Below are 27,829 nucleotides of genomic sequence, written 5' to 3'. Positions count from 1 at the left end.
GCCCCCAACCTTACCTCCAGTTCCAACAACGGCAGTACCAACAACAGCTCCACCACCAACTGGAGTTCCTCCAACTTTACCACCTGTTCCACCAACGGTTCCAACTGCACCTCCACCGACGACAGTAGTGCCTGTTCCAACCGTTCCTGTGCCCCCAACCTTACCTCCAGTTCCAACAACGGCAGTACCAACAACAGCTCCACCACCAACTGGAGTTCCTCCAACTTTACCACCTGTTCCACCAACGGTTCCAACTGCACCTCCACCGACGACAGTAGTGCCTGTTCCAACCGTTCCTGTGCCCCCAACCTTACCTCCAGTTCCAACAACGGCAGTACCAACAACAGCTCCACCACCAACTGGAGTTCCTCCAACTTTACCACCTGTTCCACCAACGGTTCCAACTGCACCTCCACCGACGACAGTAGTGCCTGTTCCAACCGTTCCTGTGCCCCCAACCTTACCTCCAGTTCCAACAACGGCAGTACCAACAACAGCTCCACCACCAACTGGAGTTCCTCCAACTTTACCACCTGTTCCACCAACGGTTCCAACTGCACCTCCACCGACGACAGCTAGTGCCTGTTCCAACCGTTCCTGTGCCCCCAACCTTACCTCCAGTTCCAACAACGGCAGTACCAACAACAGCTCCACCACCAACTGGAGTTCCTCCAACTTTACCACCTGTTCCACCAACGGTTCCAACTGCACCTCCACCGACGACAGTAGTGCCTGTTCCAACCGTTCCTGTGCCCCCAACCTTACCTCCAGTTCCAACAACGGCAGTACCAACAACAGCTCCACCACCAACTGGAGTTCCTCCAACTTTACCACCTGTTCCACCAACGGTTCCAACTGCACCTCCACCGACGACAGTAGTGCCTGTTCCAACCGTTCCTGTGCTCCCAACCTTACCTCCAGTTCCAACAACGGCAGTACCAACAACAGCTCCACCACCAACTGGAGTTCCTCCAACTTTACCACCTGTTCCACCAACGGTTCCAACTGCACCTCCACCGACGACAGTAGTGCCTGTTCCAACCGTTCCTGTGCCCCCAACCTTACCTCCAGTTCCAACAACGGCAGTACCAACAACAGCTCCACCACCAACTGGAGTTCCTCCAACTTTACCACCTGTTCCACCAACGGTTCCAACTGCACCTCCACCGACGACAGTAGTGCCTGTTCCAACCGTTTCTGTGCCCCCAACCTTACCTCCAGTTCCAACAACGGCAGTACCAACAACAGCTCCACCACCAACTGGAGTTCCTCCAACTTTACCACCTGTTCCACCAACGGTTCCAACTGCACCTCCACCGACGACAGTAGTGCCTGTTCCAACCGTTCCTGTGCCCCCAACCTTACCTCCAGTTCCAACAATGGCAGTACCAACAACAGCTCCACCACCAACTGGAGTTCCTCCAACTTTACCACCTGTTCCACCAACGGTTCCAACTGCACCTCCACCGACGACAGTAGTGCCTGTTCCAACCGTTCCTGTGCCCCCAACCTTACCTCCAGTTCCAACAACGGCAGTACCAACAACAGCTCCACCACCAACTGGAGTTCCTCCAACTTTACCACCTGTTCCACCAACGGTTCCAACTGCACCTCCACCGACGACAGTAGTGCCTGTTCCAACCGTTCCTGTGCCCCCAACCTTACCTCCAGTTCCAACAACGGCAGTACCAACAACAGCTCCACCACCAACTGGAGTTCCTCCAACTTTACCACCTGTTCCACCAACGGTTCCAACTGCACCTCCACCGACGACAGTAGTGCCTGTTCCAACCGTTCCTGTGCCCCCAACCTTACCTCCAGTTCCAACAACGGCAGTACCAACAACAGCTCCACCACCAACTGGAGTTCCTCCAACTTTACCACCTGTTCCACCAACGGTTCCAACTGCACCTCCACCGACGACAGTAGTGCCTGTTCCAACCGTTCCTGTGCCCCCAACCTTACCTCCAGTTCCAACAACGGCAGTACCAACAACAGCTCCACCACCAACTGGAGTTCCTCCAACTTTACCACCTGTTCCACCAACGGTTCCAACTGCACCTCCACCGACGACAGTAGTGCCTGTTCCAACCGTTCCTGTGCCCCCAACCTTACCTCCAGTTCCAACAACGGCAGTACCAACAACAGCTCCACCACCAACTGGAGTTCCTCCAACTTTACCACCTGTTCCACCAACGGTTCCAACTGCACCTCCACCGACGACAGTAGTGCCTGTTCCAACCGTTCCTGTGCCCCCAACCTTACCTCCAGTTCCAACAACGGCAGTACCAACAACAGCTCCACCACCAACTGGAGTTCCTCCAACTTTACCACCTGTTCCACCAACGGTTCCAACTGCACCTCCACCGACGACAGTAGTGCCTGTTCCAACCGTTCCTGTGCCCCCAACCTTACCTCCAGTTCCAACAACGGCAGTACCAACAACAGGTCCACCACCAACTGGAGTTCCTCCAACTTTACCACCTGTTCCACCAACGGTTCCAACTGCACCTCCACCGACGACAGTAGTGCCTGTTCCAACCGTTCCTGTGCCCCCAACCTTACCTCCAGTTCCAACAACGGCAGTACCAACAACAGCTCCACCACCAACTGGAGTTCCTCCAACTTTACCACCTGTTCCACCAACGGTTCCAACTGCACCTCCACCGACGACAGTAGTGCCTGTTCCAACCGTTCCTGTGCCCCCAACCTTACCTCCAGTTCCAACAACGGCAGTACCAACAACAGCTCCACCACCAACTGGAGTTCCTCCAACTTTACCACCTGTTCCACCAACGGTTCCAACTGCACCTCCACCGACGACAGTAGTGCCTGTTCCAACCGTTCCTGTGCCCCCAACCTTACCTCCAGTTCCAACAACGGCAGTACCAACAACAGCTCCACCACCAACTGGAGTTCCTCCAACTTTACCACCTGTTCCACCAACGGTTCCAACTGCACCTCCACCGACGACAGTAGTGCCTGTTCCAACCGTTCCTGTGCCCCCAACCTTACCTCCAGTTCCAACAACGGCAGTTCCAACAATAGCTCCACCACCAACTGGAGTTCCTCCAACTTTACCACCTGTTCCACCAACGGTTCCAACTGCACCTCCACCGACGACAGTAGTGCCTGTTCCAACCGTTCCGGTTCCCCCAACCTTACCTCCAGTTCCAACAACGGCAGTTCCAACAATAGCTCCACCACCAACTGGAGTTCCACCAACTTTACCACCTGTTCCACCAACGGTTCCAACTGCACCTCCACCGACGACAGTAATGCCTGTTACAACCGTTCCTGTCCCTCCAACCTTACCACCTGTTTCACAAACTACAGCTCCACCTGCAACTCCACCAGGTAAGTGTTAATGCGTCTGGATATCATGATAATTTTACTCTCTCCATGCTTTTCCTCCTGTTGCTATTGCCATACTTTTTTCAATGTTGAAGGAAGAAATTGGCATTTGTGTTTTCTGCAAACATTGTTCACAATTTCAAATGAATATGTTGTTGTGTGTCTTTTACGTGGAGATCTCTTTTCAACGTCTATTGATGGTTTTGTGTCTTTTTTTCTTCTTTTTTTTCTATATCCTGAAATTTATTACCATAAAAAAATTCAATTTGGGAAGAAAATGTCTTTCTTCACAAATGCCTCTTTTCTCATGAAATTCTGCCTTTTCTTGTCCCATTTTAGCTGGTTGCTATTGTCAACTCCCGGGCGGAGAGATTTTGCGACCGGGTGAGAAAGATTTTTTTTTTCATTGAACTAGTTTAGCATGCTTCCCTGCATGCATGCTACTGCATGCGTGCTACTTTTTGCTACATTTTGCGACTTTTAGCATGGCATGCTACTTTTTGTAGCATGCGACATGGCATGCTAGTGGCATAGCATGCTACTTTTGTTCTTGAAATGATGAAAACACAAAACTGATATTATCGATCGACAATACGATTATGCTGAGATCCTCAATGTTGGTCATTACAATGTGAAAAAATGATGGTGTTATGAACTCCAAATTGTTTCCATCATCAAAAGTTGGAAGGAAATTGTGATTCTTTTGTGCAAATCGGAAATACGTGCAATAGCATTGTTATCAGCCTTTGGTTACCAAAAAGGACTCAACGTGGTTGCAAACAGTCCAAGAATAATGAAAGCTAAACACCCGTACTTGATTTGCACAAACAACTCTGTTCTTATGTGATACATCCCACACGCACCTACTTGCACTTTAAGTTTTACCTATTGGTCCCCATAAATGGTTTTGTAAACATTTTTTTCTTCCAGGTAGGTCAGGCAAATTCTGACAGGAAGCTGTCTAGCCTTGGTGGGACTCAGCACTTTCAGATTTGTGATTTGCGTTGATGCGTTGCATTTGCAGATGTCCCGTCTGCTGACATTAGTTGGTGGATGTTAAAGATCCCACAGTGTCTTTCATGGTGCGTAGGCGAGTTATCGCCTGCACTCTGAACAAATTAGCCTCCTACTCCCTGCCAAAAAATTTTCTCAGCTGACCTTGCAAGGTGGAAATAATTGGTGCCGTGGCTGGATTGGGATTCTAACCGAGGCTTGTGCACAAGCCTCGAAGTCTGAGGTGTCCTCCGATCCCATTCTTTATGCCCTTTTAAAATTTCATGAACTGACTTTTGCTTTCTATTTTGCTTCCAAAGGCATAGTTATTGTGCTCAAAAATAAATAAATAAACGAAGGTACATCCAAAGCAGTTCCGCTTGTATTAACTCTAAAATCTACAGTCTAAACGGGGTTGGCTGTCGAAAGGTCGATAACATTTTGCCCATTTGCCAGTTTAACAATCGAGATTGCCAATGGGGAATTCTCCCGCAGGTCCGACAATTAATTTCTTGATTGATGAGTATTTCCATTGATGGCACTAGACTTGACTACAACAACAACACAACATGCATTTTAAAGGCCATTTTCCCTACTAGAGCGGGGGTTAGCCTTGCGGTCCCCATGACAATCTTCTCCATTTTGCCCTATTTTCTGCATCTCTCCTTGTTAACCCCCTTGCCCGCATTTCTTCTTCCACCATCTTTAGCCAAGTCTTTCTCGGTCTTCCCCGTCCTCTACTTCCTTCTACATTCATTTCCATCACTCTTCTCAACCAGTCACTTTCATCCTTCCTCAACACATGACCAAACCATCTCAACCTGTTCCTCTTCACAGCATCAATCACAGGCTCTATTCCCATCATCTTTCGCAATTCATCATTTGTCTTCCTCTCTCTCAACGATACTCCGCACATCCGTCGAACCATTCACATGTCCACCCTTTCCAACCTTCGTTGCTGCTCTACATTCATTACCCATGTCTCGCTCCCATAAATCAACACTTCTCACACATGCAGCATACACCTTTCCCTTCAGCTTCAACGACACTCCCCTCCTCATCAGCACGCCACTCAGTTCCCAAAACCTCTTCCATACACATCTCACTCTAGCAACCGTTGCCGAGTCTGATCCACCTTCTCCATTCAGCATGTCTCCGAGGTAGCAAAATGTTTTCACACCTTCCAGCTTCACGCCGTCTCCAAGATCCAACTCAACATTTCCTCCATCTGAAGCTCCCTCTGTGCACACCTTACATTTGAATGTAGCTGCCACACTGGTTAATGACCCTCTCAGACCACTACATTTTTGATGAACCCACTCAGCGCACATTGTACATTGAATGGAGTTCACTCCGACACCCTTCCGACACACAGCACAGGGCCACTTCCCAGTTCTTTTCACCTCACCACATGCTTTTCCACTTGCCATCACCTTCGTCTTTCCGATATTCACCTTCAGACCTTTTGTCTCCATACATTCCTTCCACTTGTTCATCTTTTCCTTCAGTCCATCCATACTTTCCGCAATCAACACCAGATCATCTGCATACAACAACTCCCACGGTAAACCCTCCTTGACTTGACAAACTTGACTGACATTTTATATTGAACTTCGTGGTTTTTTTCTTCAAATAAAATGATTTCCCTATTCTGGTGGAATGTTGTCTTTAATTTTACTCTTTTGGCATTGAAAATAAATTATCTATGTAATAATAGCGTAAGGACTCGACTTTGTTATCCCTTTTACGCCGCACCCAGTGACCCGATGCCCACGGCACTAATGGATTTACGATCTACGAACCGCGCTCTTTGTTTATCACGTTCAGCCATACTCGAAAAATCTGAATTAGCCGACGTTGAGGCCCAAAAGCATCCGATTAACTGCTGATACGACGCCATCTTACGACGCCATCGTATTGGCGTCTGCTGGGCGAAGGCGAAGCGAGCCGTCCGCTGATTGGACAGTCGAGTGGTGTGAACGTGGGTGGTGTGAACCAAATGGTCTTTTTATTCCCTTGAACATTTTAAATTAGGATATATAAGGAAACGTTTTTATCGTCATTTTAATAAAGTTAAATGGAGTGACGTTGCGATACTCGGGGTGCGTTGCATAAATCCTCGAAACTCAGAGAGGTGTAGCAGGTGGCGAGACGTAAGGAAGCTTAAAGATAACGAGCTGAAAACAGACGAACGATATGTCAATCTCTTTCTACACCGAACGGAAATAAAAGTATGAGAGCGGGAAGGCATGGCCTGAGCACTTCGAGCAGAGAGGACTGATTGGACTTAACTTAAAGAGAAAAAATTGGAGCTTAACGGAAGAAGAAGATCCCATGAGCGCTCCCCTATGCCATCCATAATGGTACACTCTATCCATACACCACATCCTCCCTTCCGTGTATGTTCCACGGGTTTCGGCTAGTAATTATTATTATACTAACAAAACTATCCGTCGCATCACTGAAGGGTTTAATCAAAAGACAGATATTGGCGTTTCCCAACCCCCCCCCCCCTCCTCCCCCACCCCTACTCCAACCCCCCATTACCCTTAACCTGTCCTCCCACCCCCTCACCCACCTCCTCTCCCACCCCCCCCCCTCCAATTCCCCATTACCCCTAACCAGCCCTCCCACCCCTCACCCACCTCCTCTCCCACCCCCCCCCCCCCTCCAATACCCCATTACCCCGGCCACACTCCCCTTTCTGCTGGATATATTTCCCCCACAAGATATCCCTGACTCCCTCTGGTTAATTTACCTCTGCAAAGAGTTCTTTGACCTCAGTGTTGCACACGTAAAAAAGCAAATTTTTATACACTCTGCCACCACCACTTCGTGGAGCGACACGGCACACATTTACATCGCGAATTTACGCCCCTCCACAGCCCCCAAGCCTCCGCATGAGGCCTGGCCATATATCCTAAGTTAAGCCCCACACAAAGTTGTGTTGTACCTCAAGTTTGGAGTGTGTAACTTGAAAGATGTGTCCGTGCAGAAGGAGCAAAGACAGACAGACAGAGAGCCACAGAGAGATAATGGTGTTTATACATGTAGATGTGAGTGGAGTTGAAAATGTTCTTGGAACGAGATACTCACGAGTCCAGGAAACACCAAGATTTTCTTTTTTCTCAATGTATAAGTATGTATATTTCGTAAGAAAAAAAGTTTTCATACCAATTATATCTGCAGTACTTGTATTTTAAAATATAAAACATTCTAATTCCTTGGACGATTGTGTCTCATTCAAATGACATTTTTGAATGCCTTGAGGAAAACAAAAACGTCATGTATTTGTGTCCATGATGTAAGAAAAGAAAATAAATTCAAAACTTTGATCATTGGATAACCATGTGGTGCTCTTGTCGTCGGTGCTGCATCGGCAACAACTGCAATGACTATTATTTTAATATTGATCTTCCTTTTAGGAGATGTCATCTACAACAGCACCATTGTCAATGGCCTGTGTCGAATTGCCAAATGCAATGAAAATTGCCAGGTCACAGCCAGTCAAGTACCTTGCATGACAACACCCAAGCCAGCTGTGAGCACTGCACCACCACCAGCACCACCGACGATTGGAACACCTGCGGCTGACTGTATAGAACTGGTTCCAGCACGAATGGTGAGTTCACAAACTAAACGGACAAATACCAGGGGAGTTCAAAACATTCTCAGAACGAGATACTCACAGTACTCCCAGAAACAACAACAACAACATGCATTTTAAGGCCATTTTCCCTGCTAGAGCGGGGGTTAGCCTTGCGGTCCCCATGACAATCTTCTCCATTTTGCCCTATTTTCTGCATCTCTCCTTGTTAACCCCCTTGCCCGCATTTCTTCTTCCACCATCTTAAGCCAAGTCTTTCTCGGCCTTCCCCGTCCTCTACTTCCTTCTACATTCATTTCCATCACTCTTCTCGACCAGTCACTTTCATCCTTCCTCAACACATGACCAAACCATCTCAACCTGTTCCTCATAACAGCATCAATCACAGGCTCTATTCCCATCATCTTTCGCAATTCATCATTTGTCTTCCTCTCTCTCAACGATACTCCACACATCCACCGAACCATTCGCATTTCCACCCTTTCCAGCCTTCGTTGCTGCTCTACGTTCATTACCCACGTCTCGCTCCCATAAATCATAACACTTCTCACACATGCAGCATACACCTTTCCCTTCAGCTTCAACAACACTCCCCTCCTCGTCAGCACACCACTCAGTTCCCGAAACTTCTTCCATGCACATCTCACTCTAGCAACCGTTGCCGAGTCTGATCCACCTTCTCCATTCAGCATGTCTCTGAGGTAGCAAAATGTTTTCACACCTTCCAGCTTCACGCCGTCTCCAAGATCCAACTCAACATTTCTTCCATCTGCAGCTCACTCTGTGCACACCTTACATTTGAATGTAGCTGCCACAGTGGTTAATGACCCTCTCAGACCACGACATTTTTGATGAACCCACTCAGCGCACATTGTCCATTGAATGGAGTTCACTCTGACACCCTTCCTGCAAACAGCACATGGCCACTTCCCAGTTCTATCCACCTCACCACATGCTTTACCACTTGCCATCACTTTCGTCTTTCCTATATTCACCTTCAGACCTTTTGTCTCCATACATTCCTTCCACTTGTTCATCTTTTCCTTCAGTCCATCCATACTTTCCGCAATCAACACCAGATCATCTGCATACAACAACTCCCACGGTAAACCCTCCTTTACGTTCTGAGCCAGCCCCTCCGTCACAGCTACAAATAGTAGTGGACTTAGTACCGACCCCTGATGCACTCCCACCTTCACCTCAAACTCACCACTGTTCCCGTCCTTCGTCCTTACAGCTGTGCGCGCTCTTTTGTACATTGCCATCACTGCTCTGATCAACCATTCCTCCACTTCTAACTTCCTCAATGCCCATGTCAATACTTCGCGTGGAACCCTATCGAATGCTTTCTCCAGATCAACAAACCCAAGAACGAGAGATACGAGAAAGCAATGACAGCTACTGACAGCTACAAAATAGCAGAAGCAAATGTGGTAACCCAGAGGGGCCTTTTCTAGATACATGTTCGGCAATTGCACAAGGAGAAAAAAGGTTGCATCAAGTCATGACCATGTCACGAAATGGTAATCAAGGCCATGTGGCAACTGAAGAGTGCACTTTTTGTTGTGACTGGAATATATATTTCATTCACTTTGGTGGGAAGATACAGGTGTCAACATTAATGGAGAAAAGTTAAACAATCTGAAATTTGCAGATGATATTGTTGTCAAAGAAGAAAGCTTTGAGAAAATTGTAACAAATATAAGAATAGAAAAGAGAAGAGAAAAGAAAGTAGATGAATATACCTCGGGCAAAGCTTTAGTCAAAAGGAAAATAATCAAGAACAAGAAATGAAGAGAAGAATCAAACTTGGATGGAGACAATGTGGAAAGCTCAGTAACATCATGAGAGGTAGCTTACCAAAATGTCTGAAAAGGAACGTGTTCAATCAGTGAGTTATTCCCACTGTCATCTACGGGTCCCTCGAGCGACGGGGCTTGCTTCGATCTCTCCACGGCATCAAAGTTTGAGTGTTTTCCCGTTCGTTTCTTTGTCAAATTTCCGCTGCGTATTTTGTTGTGTATGTGTTATTGTGTGTTTCTATTTGGTTTTGGTTTTGTAGTTGTTGCAAATTTGTGTGTAATTAGTCGTTTCTTTGTTCGCGCCTCGTGCGGCCTGGTGTCTCTTGCGGCGTCCTCGTCTCGACTTGTGCCCCGCCCCCTATATCTCGTTTGTTCTTTCACCTCTGCTCCTGCTTTCTCAAATCCACGTTCTCACTTAGAGACTTTTCCCAGATTGTTTTCATGGTTTTGTTTTAATATCTATTTAAATATGTTTAAACCACAGCCGTGATCCCCCTCCCCCCCCCCCCCCCCCCCCCCAGGATTTCCATGTTTTAAACGTTTCCCAGTGTGTACCCTGGATAAGAATAGGTACGCCGTATCCCAGCGTGTCGTAAGAGGCGACTAAGAGGGTTGGCGTCAGGAAGGGCATCCGGCCATAAAAACATTGCCTCAAAAAGAGAACCATGACAATTACAACTACATATGGGCAGGGTACAGCCCGAAGTGGAGATCGGTTTCTGAGGTTTGGGACATGGAATGTAGGGACAATGACAGGGAGATCAGGAGAAGTGGTGGAAGTATTGGTCAGAAGAAGAGTGGACATATGTTGTGTGCAAGAGACGAGATGGAAGGGAAGGGATGTGAGAATGGTGAAGGGTAGGCAGGGACAGAAATACAAGTTTGTGTGGCAAGGGTGCCCAGAGGGCGTGAATGGTGTTGGTGTCCTGTTTTCTGAGGAGTTTGTAGACAGCGTGGTGAGTGTGACTAGAGTGAGTGATAGGTTGATGATGGTGAAAATGATGATTGGAAAGCTCTTGGTGAACGTCATCTCGGGATATGCTCCGCAGGTTGGTCGAAGCGAAGAAGAGAAGGACAAGTTCTGGTGTGCGATAGAGAAGCTGATGGAAAACGTGAAAGATGAGGAAGTTGTTGTGGTAGGAGGAGACCTAAATGGACATGTGGGAAGGAGTATGGATGGTTTTGATGGAGTTCATGGGGGTTATGGATATGGTGTGAGAAATGGAGAAGGTGAAAGGATTTTGGAGTTTGCTGATGGAGCTGATTTGTTGATTTGTAATACTCAGTTCCAGAAAGAGGATAATAAGCTTGTTACATACACGTCAGGTGGGTCGACGACAACCGTTGACTACCTGATGGTGCGTAGGCGAGATAGGGGGCACCTCCGAGACACAAAGGTGATCCCGGGGGAGGAGGCTGTTTCACAGCACCACTTGGTTGTCTGCGACGTAAGGGTGAAAGGTGTGAGAAGAGCTCGGCGGGTGAAGTACCAACCGTGAATGAAGGTGTGGAGGTTGAAAGACGTGACAGTAAGGGAGGCATTAAAAGAGAGGCTGAGTAGGGTCGAGGATGATGTGGTTGAGCTTGAAAGTGGTTGGATGTCAATGAAAGCTAGTCTGTTGGGAGCCGTTGGTGAGGTATGTGGATGGACAAAAGGACCACCGAGGCACTCGGAAACATGGTGGTGGGATGATGAAGTTGGAAAGAGGATTGACGAGAAGAGGAAGAAGTTCAAGGAGTGGCAGAAGGCGAAGGGTACGGGAGCAGAAACAGCAGAGCATGAAAGTTATAAGGCAGCCAGGAAGGCTGCAAAGAAAGAGGTAGCAAAGGCGCAGGAGGCATGTAGGAAAATGTTCGGAGAACGTTTGGATTCGGAAGAGGGTCAGAAAGCAGTATTCAGGATTGCAAAGCAGATAGCGAAAGAGAGGTGTGATGTGATGGGGGTGAGCTGCTTGAAGGATGAAGTGGGACAAATCGTTGTCGACCCAGATGGAATTAAAGGAAGATGGAAAAGATATATGGAAATGCTGTTGAATACAGAGAATGAATGGGATGGCAACATAGAGAGTAACCCAGTTTTAGGACCGGCAGAGAAGATAACTGAGAAGGAAGTTGAGGAAGCGATAAAAGCAATGAAGGGTAGAAAAGCGGGAGGGCCGACGGGAGTTGTGGGAGATATGTTGAAGGCAGCAGGAAGTTGGGGTGTGAAGAGAATGACAAAGATCTGTAATCTGGTGGTGAAAGAAGGCCGCATTCCAGTGGATTGGAAACTGAGTACCCTCGTCCCTCTATACAAGGGGAAAGGTGACCCTCTGGAGTGTGGCTCGTACCGAGCGATAAAGTTATTGGAGCATGGAATGAAGGTATTGGAAAGGGTGTTGGAGAGGAGGATAAGGAAGAAAGTGAAGATCGACGAAATACAGTTTGGATTTATGCCAGGAAGAGGAACGACAGACGCGCTTTTCATTGTGAGGCAGTTGCAGGAGAAGTACATGGAGAAGAGGAAGAAGTTGTTTCTTGGGTTTGTTGATCTGGAGAAAGCATTCGATCGGGTTCCACGCAAAGTATTGACATGGGCATTGAGGAAGTTAGGAGTGGAGGAATGGTTGATCAGAGTAGTGAATGCAATATACAAAAGAGCACGCACAGCTGTAAGGACGAAGGACGGGAACAGTGGTGAGTTTGAGGTGAAGGTGGGAGTGCATCAGGGGTCGGTACTAAGTCCACTACTATTTGTAGCTGTGATGGAGGTGCTGGCTCAGAACGTAAAGGAGGGTTTACCGTGGGAGTTGTTGTATGCAGATGATCTGGTGTTGATTGCGGAAAGTATGGATGGACTGAAGGAAAAGATGAACACGTGGAAGGAATGTTTGGAGACAAAAGGTCTGAAGGTGAATATCAGAAAGACGAAGGTGATGGCAAGTGGTAAAGCATGTGGTGAGGTGGAAAGAACTGGGAAGTGGCCCTGTGCTGTGTGCAGGAAGGGTGTCGGAGTGAACTCCATTCAATGTACAATGTGTGCTGAGTGGGTTCATCAAAAATGTAGTGTTCTGAGAGGGTCATTAACCAGTGTGGCAGCTACATTCAAATGTAAGGTGTGCACAGAGGGAGCTGCAGATGGAGGAAATGTTGAGTTGGATCTTGGAGACGGCGTGAAGCTGGAAGGTGTGAAAACATTTTGCTACCTCGGAGACATGCTGAATGGAGAAGGTGGATCAGACTCGGCAACGGTTGCTCGAGTGAGATGTGCATGGAAGAAGTTTCGGGAATTGAGTGGCGTGCTGATGATGAGGGGAGTGTCGTTGAAGCTGAAGGGAAAGGTGTATGCTGCATGTGTGAGAAGTGTTATGATTTATGGGAGCGAGACATGGGTAATGAACGTAGAGCAGCAACGAAGGTTGGAAAGGGTGGAAATGCGAATGGTTCGACGGATGTGCGGAGTATCGTTTGGAGAGAGGAAGACAAATGATGAATTGCGAAAGATGATGGGAATAGAGCCTGTGATTGATGCTGTGAAGAGGAACAGGTTGAGATGGTTTGGTCATGTGTTGAGGAAGGATGAAAGTGACTGGTTGAGAAGAGTGATGGAAATGAATGTAGAAGGAAGTAGAAGACGGAGAAGACCGAGAAAGACTTGGCTAAAGATGGTGGAAGAAGAAATGTGGGCAAGGGGGTTAACAAGGAGAGATGCAGAAAATAGGGCAAAATGGAGAAGATTGTCATGGGGACCGCAAGGCTAACCCCCGCTCTAGCAGGGAAAATGGCCTTTAAAATGCATGTTGTTGTTGTTGTATCTACGGGGCAAAGACCTGGGTGTTAACAACAAAAATGGAGAGAAAGTTAACAGCAGCATAACACAATATGGAACAAATATCATGTTTATTGTGTCAGAATGCAAATTGGCCTCAAAACCGAGATGACTTTGCTCCAGGTTATCCAGGGAGTAGGCCTGGGCTACAGGGAAACGAGTTCGACATGATAGCACAACAACGTATGATTTAACATGGAAAATTGGATGAAAATACAAACAGCAACATGGACGAAAATATAAACAGCAAAACGCAACGGACCAGGTTCGGAAAACTTAGCTTTGATTGAGTTGGAAGGAGCAGCTGTCGATTCAACCAACATGTGGAGCAACCTGGAACCAGAAGTCGACAAGTATTTCACCGACACTACTGCGAAACATCTCGTCGAACAGGAGGAAATGTTTAGTTTAGATGCTTTACTCAAGTCCCACATCACTTGTATTGGCCATTAAAAGAGCAACATGTTTGTACCGACTTTGGTTCTTCTTCACCCTTCAGGCTGGAGAAACATGGACTGAGAATTGCAATACCTACACTTGCATTGGCAACGGCAAGGAAGTTTCAGTGACACCAAAGTCCTGTCCTGATGTGGTGGAGCCACCATGTGCCTCCGGAAAGAAAGCCACTAAGGTGTTGGATGCTGATGGCTGCTGCTTTCATTGGCAATGCGGATGTAAGTTTGCTTTTCATTGATTGAGTGTCCCACATCATGACTGCATAATAAGTGTCCACTTTTGAAAAGTTTGGTGTGCCTGTTAAATACAAGAGCACAGGTTCAAAAGAGACATTTACAATGGAAGAAAAGAGACTTTTTACGAAATTTTGTACAGTGGTGGGCATATTGGGGTAACATGTTGCATTCAGCCCATCTTCTTTTTTGTTTTTCTTCTTTTTTTTTGTATACAGAGTCGAAGCTCGTGAAAGAGCTAGCATTTATCATACAAACAAATCAAACAAACAAGCAAACAAAGTATATAAAAAGGGGAGCGGTCGACAAGATGGGGAGAGAAGGGGAGGAAGCACACAAACACAACATTTGAGAGCAGGGACATCGGGAGATGTGTGGGAGGGAGAGGGCCTGGGGGGAGGCAGGACAGGTATAAAACGCAAGGACATCAAGGACTTCCAGGAAAGAAGACAAAAGTCACCTCAAAAAAGTGGATTTGGGGTGAAATTAGTGGGGGTAGAAAAGATCAAGGTTTTGGATTGGGGAAGACAAGAGCCGTTTTAAAGACCTGGAGGGAGGAGTGGGATTGAAGAGAGTGAGGGAGTTTGTTCCAGAGGCGGGAGAAAAGAGGAATGAAGGAGTGAAGGTGAGCAGAGAGTCTTGATTTTGGCAGTTTAACCATGAGAGGGTTGCAGGCAGATCTTGTGCGACCTGTAGGAATATTTGGGGGACAGAGCCCAGAGAGAGCTGGGGGAGCAAGGCCGTAGAGGAGTCGGTAGAAGATGGAAAGACCACCAACCTGTCTGCGGTGAGTAAGTGAAAGGCCCTCGGAGATAGCGTCATCGCGGGAGATTCCAATGATTCTGAACGCTTTGGTTTCAACAGTGTGAAGACGAGCTAGGTGTGAGGCAGGAGCACCAGCCCAGAGGGGAGAGCAGTATTCCATTGAGCTGCGGATGAAAGCCTTGTATGTGGTGAGGAGCTCAGGTGTGCCAATGAAGGTGTCAGGGAACTTTTTCTGAACCCTGAAGGTTTGTTCTGTAAATAACTTGAGACGGAACTCAGATTCAACGAGCTTGGTCTAATATTATTAGCTATTATTCTATTATTAGACGATCTCTAATAATACTGATGACAAAAGATAGGTGTGATAACACCTGTGTGACAGGTGAGGATAACTTAATTATCACAAAGGAGTGAATGGAGGGAAGACACAGAGGAGTGAGGGGGGGGGGGGGCAGAGGAGTGAGGGGGGGGGTGCAGAGGAAGGGGTGGGAAGAATGAGGGGTGGATGAGGATACAAAGACAAGACAGAGAAGCTGGGACAAGCTGGGATAAGCGTTTGAGGGGAAGGGGAGGGAGGGAAGGGGAGAAGAAGGAAGGGGCGGGAGCAAGAGAGACAGGTAGGAACAGAGATAGAGGAATTGGGGTTGGAGGTAGGAGGGTGCCGCATCCAGGATTACACCTCCCATCCGAATATGCCCAGAGGGAGCAAACGAGATTGGGGGGGGGGGGGGGTGGAAGGATGGAGGGGTATGAGGGTGGAGGGGTATGAGGGTGGTGTATGGTGGGGTATGGTACCAAATGGTGGGGGTAGGAGCTGGGAGATGAAAAAGAAGATGAATGAAGAGAACCAGAAAGGGAGAGGGAGAGGGGAGGGGGAGAGGCAGAGAGAAAGAGGGGAGAAGAGAAAGAGAAAAGAAGGAAAGAAAGAGGGAGGGACAGAGGGACAGTTTGCATTGAAAAAAACCATTTGCGCTACTCAAACAGTACGTAATATGTCAATCAGAAGAAACATGGTCATTTGTCGTTAAATTAACACCCAGTGAGTTGACTCAGCCGCGGGGGTGCGGGCGAGGGTACGAGGGGGAGCAGGGGGCACGGGGGGTACGAGTCTCACATGACCGTCCAGAAAATGAGTTGACGGTGCACTTCGTCACTCATTCTCGGTCAGATCAGCGACACTTAAATTGCTTAATGTTCTGTGCACATCTGAGCAATCACACACACTAACGTGTATAAAATGCAGACGCGCATCAAAACCGCCCATGGGGCTTTTTAAGCCACGCACTTCCTGATCAATTAGTATACATGTTTACAAAAAGTCGTTAAAATAGCGAATAATCGTTTGAAAAAAAATTTTTAAAAGAAAAAAATCGCTTTTTATTGCTCCTGCCACAGCATTCGTCATTTTATCCGCTCGTCCACCGTGACCAAATCAAAATAAAGGGAGCTCACCATAGGAATACTATAGGAATACCATAGAAGTCTCAACCATAGGAACTCAACGTAATTTCGAATCAGCAAACAAAAAGGGAACGAGCAGATATCTCAGGACTTTACCTCAAACAACGTTAAACGTAACAAAAATCGCCATTTTGTCCGTAATAAAATGTATGTACACCCCAGTCCCCAGGTGGACCTTATTTACATCATTATACAGCACATACCATTTCAGTGGTTCTTCATGAAAAAGGACAAGAGCACAGCACCTGTACTAGAGACAAAAAGGTCTCAATAGTGGATCTTTGGACTCCAAAAAAACAACGAGAAAGAAAACACCAAAAAAAATTCATGGCACCATTTCTGAGATGTGTGTACATCTGTAGTATACTAATACAGGGCTTTGTGCATCTGCATGCGTTGTGGATTTCGCCCACCGACCACATTTCTAATAAATACAAACAATAACTGAGCAGGTTCTTTATATCGTTCTGTAAAGGCTCACCTTTTCCTGGCGAACGTCACAGTTGATTTCCCCGTTCGGCCACCAATTTGTCAGGGAACCTTTTCTGAAACCTGAAGGTTTGTTCTGTAAATAACTTGAGACGGAACTCAGATTCAACGAGCTTGGTACGTCAACTCGAGCCAAGGTTTATTCCGAATTAAGAGGGAAACTTAATTCTTGAAAATAATAACTAATAATAACACAAATACTTGTAACACAAATAATAACACAAATAACACAAAATAATAACTTGAGATTTAACACGTTGCTTGAAACCTTCTCCCTTCTGGTCTTGCTTCTTCTGATGTCCAGTTCCTTCTCCTCCTGCGTCTTCAGATGAATTCTCTCTCTCTCTCTCTCTCTCTCTCTCTCTCTCTCTCTCTCTCTCTCGGAGCATGGTCGTTAAATATATCTTTTCCCCTTTGATGTAGTCAAATCTTGTTCAAAGATCAACACAGAGCTCAGCATTTCGTCTTTCTGACCCCAAGACACATCTGCTCAGCATTCTCATTCACTCACGACATTTCCAAAAGATAACTATCATGGAAAGAAGGGAATAGGGTCAGTTTTGGGCCAAAACAGGTCAACATTCTTTGACAAATTAATCTCAGTCAGTTGACTCTTGTGACTTACCCAGGGTAAGTCAACACTCTTCCTTGTCCAAAACAGGTCAACATTCTTTTCACTACAAGACAAAGGTTATATCTCCCAGGCACCTTGTCATCGCTTTGGGGGCCATCCCCAAGGCTTTTGCTCACGCTGCAGTTTTGAAAGCACATGAGGGATATTTAAATATCAATTTAGCAGTGGGCAATAACTTGCCTCTTTATATTTTTGATTCCAAGGCTTTTGACAGACTGCATGGTTTAAAGCACTTCTTTACACAATATCACATTGAGATACAATATTAACAACTGTCAATATATATGAATATTTTATTCCTCCACAAAGGACTTCGCACGACGGAGGATGCCCATTCGGCGACTGGCTTTGGAGGCCAGCTTGGAAATGTGGTTTTCCCAGTTACAAATCTCTTGGGGTTATGTACAAATTTTGTTTCATACAGGATGGCCTGCATAATTTGACAGACTTTACAAAGAGATATCCCACCCTGAATGTTTATATGCAGTTGACTTCCACTCCCTGTACATTTACCCATTCACCAAAAGTACTCACAATTCTTTGTCACCTCAATTAACTCTTCCTCACCCAACCCTCTTATTTGTCGGTCACTGTGATTTCTTCCTTCCTCTCTTCCTTTGTTTGTTCATTCTCTTGCTTATTGTGTCGAATAATTGTCCCACCGCCCTATTGTCAATTTATACAAATTGGGCAAAGGTTGGACATGGTATGCCCCACCTCAAGCAACAAGTTGTGGTTTGTTTATGGTATTGCAGTGTGCGCTGAATCCTTCTCCCTTTTACTTGGATTCAAACAAATTGTCCCTTACTCGACCAGGTTCCTGCATCAGTACCGAGAACTCACAAATGAAAACCTTTGACGGCGTTATCTTCGATTATCCTGGTAACTTCTGCTCGTACATCTTGGTTCAGGAGATCGATAGCATGTTTGACTTGTCCGTGGAAATGAATAATTATTACTGTGACGCACGAACCACTGTCTGCTCTGGAGGCCTCACAATCAACTTCAGGGGGAATTCCATCAAAGCTTTGATTCTATCATCTGGAGAGACACAGGTGAGTTGGACGCTGGTCTTGCACATGGTATTATTGACCATATGATATTCTAGGCCCTATGTTTTGTGACGCACTTCACTAAACCGACTTCTCTTCCCTACAGTTCCAAAAAAATCAGGAAGACATTTTGAAGATGCCTTTTAACGAGGACAGCTTTGTGGGTTTTGTGAAGAATAATGCCTATTATATCAACATCCCTGAGATAAAGGCTTCGGTCATGCTTATGGGCAAAAGTTTCAGCATTGATTTGCCATATGCCGTATTTAATGGCAACACTGAAGGGCTGTGTGGTACGTAAAAGTGCTTATTTTACACAAAGTTCCACAGTGTAGATTTCCTATTTCATCTAGGCTAACCACAGGTAAATGTTCTCTCATTAACCCACCTGGTATTAATTCAGTGACCGACCGAGATTTGAACTCAGGACCCTAGAATCCCAAGCCAGCACACTAACCATTAACCCAACACCAGGCATATAATTTTTCGACTTTCTTTTATTTCACCTGGGATATTGTCTTTGAGTTTCATCATGGTGCAAAATTTCAGCTTTCTACCCCACCTCGAAGGTATTAAACATTTATATCAGTGAGTGAGTGATTGTCAGTGGTTAGAAAGGGCTTTATTTATAGTGTGTGTGTGTGTGTGTGTGTGTGTGTGTGTGTGTGTGTGTGTGTGTGTGTGTGTGTGTGTGTGTGTGTGTGTGTGTGTGTGTGTGTGTGTGTGTGTGTGTGTGTGTGTGTGTGTGTGTGTGTGTATTGTGAAGGACTCGTGGTGGGCTCCAACCGATGCTAAGGTTTTTATATTTTTCAAAAGATATGTGTTTAATTCATTATTTTTTTATTTTTTTTATCATCTACAGTTCATTAGACTCAGAATCATAATGAAAGGAATTGATTTAGGTTTTGGAAAGGGTCCAATTGTGTACAAAATGCAAACCCTTTCATCATGCTCTCTCTTTAAAGCCATAAAGGCACTGTTTTCGGGCCGAAGCGCAAGGCAATACTGTGCCAATTTGCAGCTATAAAGTGTGTGCAAAAGTTGTCTTGAGGATATGTAAGCAGATACCACAGTGACAAATTCAGGACAGATGAGGCAGGCTATTGCCAATCTGATAGTCGTGTTCATTTTTCCTGGGGACTGGCTCAGCTCATTGCCTGATACCTGGAATACAAATGCTAAATGCTGCTGCCTTTGGTTAGTTTCAAACTCGCATCTGTGGAGATGCCAGTCCAGAATCCTGATCACTCAGACTATTGTAAGTGTCTTGGACTATCATTGTACCCATCTACGTCCAGCACATTTTCCAATTCATTCGCAGTCTGTGTAGCTCATACCACAATGTTGGAAGTCTCTTGGCAATAATATTTTGACCTTACAATTTGCAACATTTTTGTGTGCATCACATATTTTGAGCTTTTGATGTTAGGTTGCCGTACATACACCATAAAATATCCTTTTCACAGTTACGTATCATCATTGTCTTGCGGCATCCTTCTCCAACCCCGCAGGAACCTGTACAAACAACACCGCGGAAGACTGTGTCTGGCGTGATGGCTCTGTGGAGAACGAAGATTGCTGTACTAATACAGCAATGGACTGGCTGGTCCCAGACATCAACAAAGCTGGATGCCTGCTGGCACTCCCTGAGGAGTACCGTTTCTGTGTGCCACCTCCCACACCCGCTCCATCATGCACCTGGCCGGAAGGACAATATTGCGAATTGATCAGGAATGAGTGAGTCCCTCCATTTTTAATCCGTTATAAATACTCTGTGTTTATCAGGATTAATTTCATGCAACTATTGGATCTTGTCTTCACTTGTCATTTTCCAGCAGTTACAGTTTATTTATTTCTGGTTTTATTGTCGTCCTTGGCTTGGGTACGAGATTTAACAGGGCACAACAGATTAATCATTTTTTACTTGCAAAATCGAAGATTTTTTCAAGTATATTGGTCGGTTGCGTTTGTGGTTCTGTATACATATCAGGATATAGGCCAAAGGTCAAAGGTGCAGGAGGATGGTTCCACTGAGGGGGCTGGAGCAGCCAATGACGAGTGAGATGGAGTTGCGATATTCAGAGCAAGTTGTGTGCGCTCACATAGCGCAGCAATCTTCAAAGCAGCTTGTATTGTTGTTGCTCCATGCTCATGCACTTTCAGCTGAGATGCAGAATCCAAACCAGCCACAAATCTCCCAAAAACGTCACTAATTTGTTTTGTTACTTAGCATTTTTTTTTTTTGGGACAAGTATGTTGATCACTCCGGTTTGTGTGTGTGTGTGTGTGTGTGTGTGTGTGTGTGTGTGTGTGTGTGTGTATGTGTGTGTGTGTGTGTGTGTGTGTGTGTGTGTGTGTGTGTGTGTGTGTGTGTGTGTGTGTGTGTGTGTGTGTGTGTGTGTGTGTGTGTGTGTTTGTTTGTCTGTCCGCTCACTTATACTTGCCTACAGGTCACAATTTTCAACCGATCTTCACGAAACTTCACCAAATGGTAGAGTTGGTCAAAAGCAAGAAGCCTATTGTTTTTGGGGTCAAAAGGTCAACATAGGCCAAAGGTCATCAACTTTGATAAATTTCTAAAATCCTCAATTTTCATCCGATTGACTTGAAATTTGAAGAGGACTTGCATATCTGGTCACTGAATTCAACCACCAAGTATTTTTGAGGTCAACATAGGCCAAAAGGTCAACATAGGCCAAATTTCTAAAATCATCAATTTTCATCCAATTGATTTGAAATTCTAAGAAGACTTGCATATCTGGTCACTGAATTCAACCACCAAGTATTTTTAGGTCAACATAGGTCAAAAGGTCAACATAGGCCAAATTTCTAAAAGCATCAATTTTCATCCAATTGATTTGAAATTCTAAGAAGACTTGCATATCTGGTCACTGAATTCAACCACCAAGTATTTTTAGGTCAACATAGGTCAAAAGGTCAACAGGCCAAAGGTCATCAACTTTGCTAAATTTCTAAAATCCTCAATTTTCATCCGATTGACTTGAAATTTGAAGAGACTTGCATATCTGGTCACTGAATTCAACCATCAAGTATATTTGAGGTCAACATCGGCCAAAAGGTCAACATAGGCCAAATTTCTAAAAGCCTCAATTTTCATCCGATTGACTTGAAAATTGAACAGCATTTGCACATTGAGTCACTAAATAGGGAAACTAACTTTTTGAGGTCAAACGGTCAAAGGTCAACTCAAGGTCAACGTTCCTAAATCATCATTTTTCATCTGAAAAATCGTCACTTTTCTTCCTATTGACCCGAGCTTTGATCAAGATTGTCAATTTTAATCTTGATGAAATGGACAATTTACTGTATCATTGGAATTATTTTTCTTGGGGGTGGAGGGTGGATTTTGCAAGTATCGTGCTCCGCATGACGTCTTCTTGTTTTTATGATTCACAGAGCCCTGTGCTCATCTTAGTTGATAAATCAAAAGGTCGAATGTAATTAATTACTCATTTAATTTTTGAAATGAACTTAAGTTTTGAAATGAACCCCCCCCCCCCTCCCCCCCTTCCCACGCCTCCTGCCCCCAAGCCCTCTCCCTCCCACACTTCTCCCTGCTCTCAAATATTGTGGTTGTGTGCTTCCCCTTCTCTCCCCATCTTGTCTTCCGCTCCCTCTTTTTGTATATTTTGTTTGTCTGGTTGATTTGTTTGTGAAATAAATGTTAGCTCTTTCACGAGCCTCGATTCAGTATACAAAAAAAAAAAAAGTATCCCTCAATCCCATGGGCCTGAGGCAACCGCCCCCTTTCCACTCACTCCCCCTTTGTTACCCCCACAGGTCTGATGAGAGGAAGTGCAGAAATGCCCCAGTGCTCCAGAAGTGCATAACACCCATTAATCTACATGACTTGCACCGTTCCTGATGAAGGCCTCTCTGTAGCCAAAATTTCGACCTTCACTCTTTCAGAAATTCAAATCATAAATAACACGATGTAATCATTTCTGCTGTAGAAATAAGAAAAGTCCTATAGTCCACAAAAAACCCTTCAAAGCTTGTTCACTGAACACGATACAACTTACACAGGAACTTGGGGAACTTGCACAGGAGTAAAACATCTGTTTACGAAAATGAAATTAGCGATGATTAACAAAAACACGACTTCAAACATATCGCCCCATGTCAGGACAACTATTGCACAGAATTCACCTTCGACAAGGATACCTCGGAGGATCATGGACCGAGTTGTTTTTTTCCTTTAAAAGAGCTTATTTCACATGAATAAAATAGTTCTCGAAACACTATGAGATAAATCTATCACTCCGTTGATGAGAAATGCCACCATAGAGTCCATTCTTGCATGATGACCATTCCATGTGTGTAGGGAGAGGGAGTTTTATTTTTGCATATAAAGTCGAGGCTCGTGGAGGAGACAGAGCATATAGCCTGAATTGGAACATAACAGAACAAAAGGAACAGTAGAAAGAGAGGGGGAAAACACACAAACAGAAAGGTTGAGGGACAAAATGGAGGGAGACTTGGATAAATGAGGGACAGGAGAGGATGCAAGCGGTGGAGAATATTGATATAGAATCAAACTCTCATGAAGGAAAAACTGGAAATGGGAAAGAGAGGAGCTTGGGGTGGATTAAATGGGGTAAAAAATGTGATAGTTTTGAACGTGTGGTCGGGAGGAGGTGATCTGAGATGATAGTAAACAGCTGTTTTAATGCCTTGGTGGAAGAATGAGATTGAAGAGAATTAATGCTAAAGTTGTGGGATTTTACACCATTGTATTTTACAAGTTTAAAATGTGAAATACTTGTTATATATATATATATATATATATATATATATATATATATATATATATATATATATATATATATATATATATAATATATATATAATATTATTATAATATAATATTATTATATTATAATAAAATATTATTACATTATAATATATTTTTATATTATCTATATAATAATAGCGTAAGGACTCGACTTTGTTATCCCTTTTACGCCGCACCCAGTGACCCGATGCCCAAGGCACTAATGGATTTACGATCTACGAACCGCGCTCTTTGTTTATCACGTACAAACATACTCGAAAAATCTGAATTAGCCGACGTTGGGGCCCAAAAGCATCCGATTAACTGCCGATACGACGCCATCTTACGACGCCATCGTATTGGCGTCTGCTGGGCGAAGGCGAAGCAAGCCGTCCGCTGATTGGACAGGCGAAGGCGAACGCAAGCCGTCCACTGAGTGGACAATCCAGAGCATGCATTTGTGCCGGTGTCGGCGATCGTTGTTCATATATGCACTCTGCATTCTCATCTTTCTTCCTAATTCTTACTCGGACAAGCAAATCCCCCTATGCCATCCATAATGGTACACTCTATCCATACACCACATCCTCCCTTCCGTGGATGTTCCACGGGTTTCGGCTAGTAATATAATATTATTACATTATAATATAATATTTTTATATTATAATATAATATTTTTATATTATAATATAATATTTTTATGTTATAATATAATATTATTATATTACAATATAATATTTTTATATTATAATACAACAACAAAAACATGCATTTTAAGGCCATTTTCCCTGCTAGAGCGGGGTTAGCTTTGCGGGCCCCATGACAATCATGGTTCCCTGTTTGAGGCAATGTTTTTATGGCCGGATGCCCTTCCTGACACCAACCCTTGGTCACGCTCTTACGATGCGCAGGGATATGGTGTACCTATTCTAAATTGGGGTGCACACCGTGATCATTCATCCCAGCAAGCTGGTACTCAATTTGCTGACCTCGGAAGGATGACAGGCTGAGTCAACCCCCCTGGCGTTAATTCAGCGATCGACCGGGATTCGAACCCAGGACCCTAGGATCCCAAGCTGGCACCCTAACCGCTAAGCCAACACCAGGCTAATATAGTTATATATATAATACAATAATATATCATATCATATATATATTGTTGTGGATATGAGAATTGTGTTTTTTTTATTGTGTAATAAATTGTAAAATATCACTCTCCTTCCTCCAGTTGTTGTGTATAAAGGTCAAAGGGCGTCCCTTAGTTAGGTCATATACCATCACATAGCCAAATCATAGATTTCCTCCTTGTTGGTAGTTATTTCCTTATTCTGTGTATTAGGTTAAGGCTCTGTTTCCAACTAGTTAACACTGCATTGCATCGAATTCAAACAAGGTAGTATCCCCTTTCAATTTCCCCAGAACCTCCATGGGAATCCCCTTTTGTCAGCCACATTAACAAATTCCTCTGCGCGGTTTGCTGCATTCCGCTGTTCTTTGGGCTTGTGGTTTTCGCCGCAGCTGCTTGGCGGTTTTTACCGCGACTCCATTAGCCACGAGGTGGGCTCAGAGAAGAAGGGGGAGGAGCCGCCGAATCCAGGGCGTTGACCGCCCCTCGTAATCAAGGGCGGAGCCAAAGGAGGCCGTGCGAGCCAACCGGCACGGCAGTAAGCGACCCGGTAGGCGTGCCGAGAGAGCTCGCGGAGAGAGGTCGAGGCGCGCTATAAAACGCGTGCGGATGCGTCAAGTAGGAGAGTTGAGTGAGAGGGTTCAAGAGTGGCTGAAGAAGGAGAGTTGCGCTGGAGAGTTGCTGAGTTGCGTAAGGGAAGGACGTTGAGTGTGGCGTGAAGTGGAGCTGAGGAGCCCGGAGTCCAGCACGAAGCGCCCATCCGCTCGCGGTGAACGATACGTGCCGCCGGACACCAAGGTTTTCCCGCCAAGAACGCGAGTCGACTCCTGGAGCCGGACCTCGACGCCTAAAGTGGCCTGGGCCTGCCCATTCCTCCTTCCAGCCAATCCACTCTGCAATTCCCCGTGTGAGTCTGTCTTTGTTTGTGCTGTCCCTGGGTTAATTAAGACTGTAATAGATAAGCCAGCATTTTCACTGTGTCCGCTTCTTCTTCTTCTGTTTTTATTTTATTATCTTTTCCTACTCCTTGGTTGCTTTCAATTGTGTAAATAGTAAATAAATCATATTTGTATTTCTTACCCTTTGCCTTTCTTTCCTCTACATCCGTCGTTGTTGTCTTTTACCTCATTGAAAACCTGTGCGCGATTTTGGCCAACGTTTGAGAATCGGGTCTAGTTTCTGTTAACGGTTCGTGCCGCGGCTGCCATCCGCTCGGCAAATTAACATCTTATCCGCGGTCGCGAACAAAGCTGCTCACCTGCCTCTGGAGGGAGCTTGTGCAGCTTCAGGACTCACGTCGGTCAGTCACAAACAAGGGGACTAATCCCCCCCTCGAGAAGGGATCCGAGGCCGACGTTGGGATCAGTAACATTTGGTGTCGGGAGCAAGATTCAGACCTGAAGCGCAAAAAGCGCGCTCAAAATTACGAGTGGGCCAAAATTTTGTTTTATAAAATCTTAAATTTAAAATCGTGCCATGGATGGTCAAGGCGACGGGATGCCGGTGGGGGAACTAGAAGGGGGGTTAGGGGTAACCCAGGACCAGAGGGAAGAAATGGAGGAGAGCAATGAGGAGGTGGTTGAGGGAGTTTCAGGTGCACAAAATGGCGCCCTCGCGCACGTGGTTGGAGAGGCGCAAAATGGCGCCTCGCACAAGCGCGCGGTAGCCGAGCCCGCTCAGCCGTTTGACGTGCAGCAGTTCATGGCGCGGTTCAGCGAATATATGGCAGAGTCGAAGTGCGACAACGAAAAAAGAAGCAGGGAAATGAAAGAAATGGAAAGCAGAATGAGGGACCAAGCGCGGGGTACCAGTGAGCAATTGAGAGACGGGTTAAATAATATGGGAAATACATTTGAGGGGTTAGACAAGAAATTTGAGGGTAAATTTGAGGGGTTGGACAGTAAAGTTGAGGGGTTGGACAATAAATTTGAGGGGTTAGACAACGGGATAAAAGAGGTAAAGAATGGGTTAACGGGGCTAGAAGATAAGATGGAAGGCAAATTGCGGGAAATAGGGGAGCAATCCGCCCGGGAAATCAAACAGATGGGGAACCAGATAAAGGAGGTGAAAATCGGGTTGGAAGGTAAACTGGATGCTCAGAGGGATGAATTAGAACAAATGAGGGCGGCATCTACTAAAGAGATGGGATAAATGGGGGAGGAGATAAGATAAGATGAGGTGTGGGCGAGGATGTCTCGGGGGTACGCGAGGAGGTAAAGCGAGGTGAGAAGCGTATGGAGAAAGAGGTGAGAAATGGGACGGCAAAGTTACAAGGGGGCATAGAGGATCTGACGCAGGAGGTGGAACAGCTAACAGTGGGACAAAAGGAACTAGTGGAGCAGGTGGAAAAAAACTGCGGTACTAGGAGGGTTGAAAGCGACACAAAACGAAATCAAAAATGACTTAATAGCGACGAAGAGGGAATGTCAGATGGTACGTGAGGGGTTGACAAAGCGTTTGGACGAGGTGACAGAGGCAATGGAGACGAAGGACCGGGAGGTGAGGACGCATATAGAAATGGTCAAGGTGGCATTAGAGGACGAAATTGAGGTGACGAACCGGGAAATAAAAGAGGTGAAGCAAAAGTTAGAGGATGTGGAAGAGTGAGTGAAATTAGGGGGGTGAGTGAAATTAAGAAGAGACGGAGGGAAACTAAGAGGGAGATAAAGGAGGAGGTGATGGAATATGTACAAGGTCGGTGCTCAAATCGTGATGGTGTGCTCGCTAACCAAATAAAGAGTTTGCAGTTGGCGAAGGAGGTGCGGAGACGAGGTGCCAAGGTGAGTGGCGATATACGCGGAAATGTATATGGTGTGAGGGGAGATTCAGTCTGCTTGGGGGTTGGTTTGGACCCGGGTGTTCGTGAGAGGCCGCTGGTAAAGAGTGTGACAGGTGCAGAGTGTGAAGGAGGAGGTGTGCGAGAATGTCCGACTATGGGGTGTGTGAGGAAAAAGTGCGCGCCGAGGAGTGAGTGTGCTGTCGAGAGTGAGTTGGTCGTAGCGCGTGTGCGGGGGGGCACATGGAAGCGCGTAGTGGGGAGTGTTACAGGGGATGTAACGGAAGCATGCACACCTGTGGTGAGTGTTACGGAGGGTGTAACGGGAGAGTGTGCGCAAGAGGATGCGCGAGAAAGGTGTGTAACAGAGGAGTGTATGGGTACAGAGTGCGCTGTCAAAAGTAAGGGTGAATGCGCGACCGAGTGTGGTGGTAAGAGTAGTGAGAGTGACACGAAGCGTGAGTTGGTTGTGGCAGGT

The 27,829-nt window shown here is 45.7% G+C and overlaps 1 protein-coding gene across 1 annotated transcript in view; it reads left to right on the top strand.

Moving 5' to 3' along the window:
• The first annotated feature begins 1,379 nt into the window (after positions 1–1,379).
• LOC137427609 (uncharacterized) overlaps positions 1,380–27,829 on the top strand; it is a 50,245-nt gene continuing 23,795 nt past the window's right edge. Inside the window, exons 1-7 of the mRNA XM_068117216.2 lie at positions 1,380–3,357; positions 3,694–3,738; positions 7,773–7,969; positions 14,064–14,238; positions 18,419–18,657; positions 18,761–18,947; positions 20,166–20,391. Of these exons, the coding sequence (XP_067973317.2) occupies positions 1,380–3,357; positions 3,694–3,738; positions 7,773–7,969; positions 14,064–14,238; positions 18,419–18,657; positions 18,761–18,947; positions 20,166–20,391 (3,047 nt within the window). The remainder of the gene's footprint in view (positions 3,358–3,693; positions 3,739–7,772; positions 7,970–14,063; positions 14,239–18,418; positions 18,658–18,760; positions 18,948–20,165; positions 20,392–27,829) is intronic.

This window comes from Myxine glutinosa, chromosome 5, assembly GCF_964187855.1.
Source record: "Myxine glutinosa chromosome 5, kmMyxGlut1.1, whole genome shotgun sequence".
Lineage (NCBI taxonomy): Eukaryota > Metazoa > Chordata > Myxini > Myxiniformes > Myxinidae > Myxine > Myxine glutinosa.
Note: the sequence above shows the minus strand (reverse complement) of the source record. Positions and strands in the feature narration are given on the sequence as shown.